Raw genomic sequence first — 1001 nt, 5'->3', positions numbered from 1 at the left:
GTTCTTTATAGGATGGGCTTGGCAGCAATAACCTTAGGAGTCGATGGAATTATCTTCTGCTTTGTACTCAGAATGGAGGGATGCCACAGAGTCAATGTTCAATCATCTTGTCTGTGGTCTAATCTAGGAGCTCAAGGATTTGAAGAACGTGGTAGTAAGAGTCAAAGCTTAAATAAGCTTGTGATGGACATCATGATTCTGGTTTGGTACAGGTTATTTATTTTGTATGATCATGGTGAGCCTCTTGAAAAATTGTAGTTTCTACTTTTCATGAACAGTCACTTCCCTCAAGTCTAGCTGTCAGCTGACTCTTCTCCTCTGATCAGCTTGTTGTTAATGTTATTTTTTTGCCCATAATCAAAACTTTACCGAAAAACTGACATCAAAATAGGGGATAACTTGAATACCTTATAAAGTCAAACAAAATTCCATTATCTTAGTAGATTCACCAGAATATCTGAACTTATGATAAGGCTTTCTGTGAAAAACCACAAATCCAGGGATTTGCATGGGTCACTAATGTTGCTTTCTTCTAAAGGAAAGGCTTTCTGGGAGCCAGGCCTTCCCTCCCATGGGTTGGCCCAGCGCAGTGCAGCAGCCCACACAGAGAACCACTGTCTGGGCATGGCTGAACACAGTGGTGATCTTGTAGCAACCTGGATGTTTTACATCCATAAAGCAAGAGTTTGGACTCTGAACCGGCCATTTCTTTTTATGCTTCTTCTTTTCCTCCTCCAAGGAGGGGTGCAGCAAATCTCTGGCTAGAGGCATGTTGGCAGCCCGCGAGCCCAGCACAGGAGAATGGCTCCCGTGGTTCTGCTCAGCAATAACTCGTGAATGCCCGTTGATGTTATTTTAATCTTATAAGGGAAGATATCAAGAAATAGCACTTACCAGAACATGGGTGCCGGTTCATATCCTGACTGTTCCACTTCCCTTCCAGCTCCCTGCTTGTAGCCTGGAAAAGCAGTCGAGGATAGCCCAAAGCCTTGGGACCCTGG

General features: G+C 44.0%; 1 protein-coding gene across 1 annotated transcript; it reads right to left on the bottom strand.

Annotated features, from left to right (window-relative positions):
• Positions 1-339: 339 nt before the first annotated feature.
• Positions 340-787, bottom strand: LOC105942061 (small ribosomal subunit protein eS27-like). The gene has a single exon (XM_036494578.2). The coding sequence runs from the start codon at positions 769-771 to the stop codon at positions 517-519; it is 255 nt and encodes an 84-aa protein (XP_036350471.2). The 5' UTR covers positions 772-787; the 3' UTR covers positions 340-516.
• Between the last annotated feature and the right edge of the window lie 214 nt (positions 788-1001).

The sequence above is a fragment of the Ochotona princeps genome, chromosome 2, assembly GCF_030435755.1.
Source record: "Ochotona princeps isolate mOchPri1 chromosome 2, mOchPri1.hap1, whole genome shotgun sequence".
In the NCBI taxonomy this organism is placed as follows: Eukaryota; Metazoa; Chordata; class Mammalia; order Lagomorpha; family Ochotonidae; genus Ochotona; species Ochotona princeps.
The sequence above is the reverse complement of the archived record's forward strand: the minus strand, read 5'-3'. Positions and strand labels throughout refer to the sequence as shown.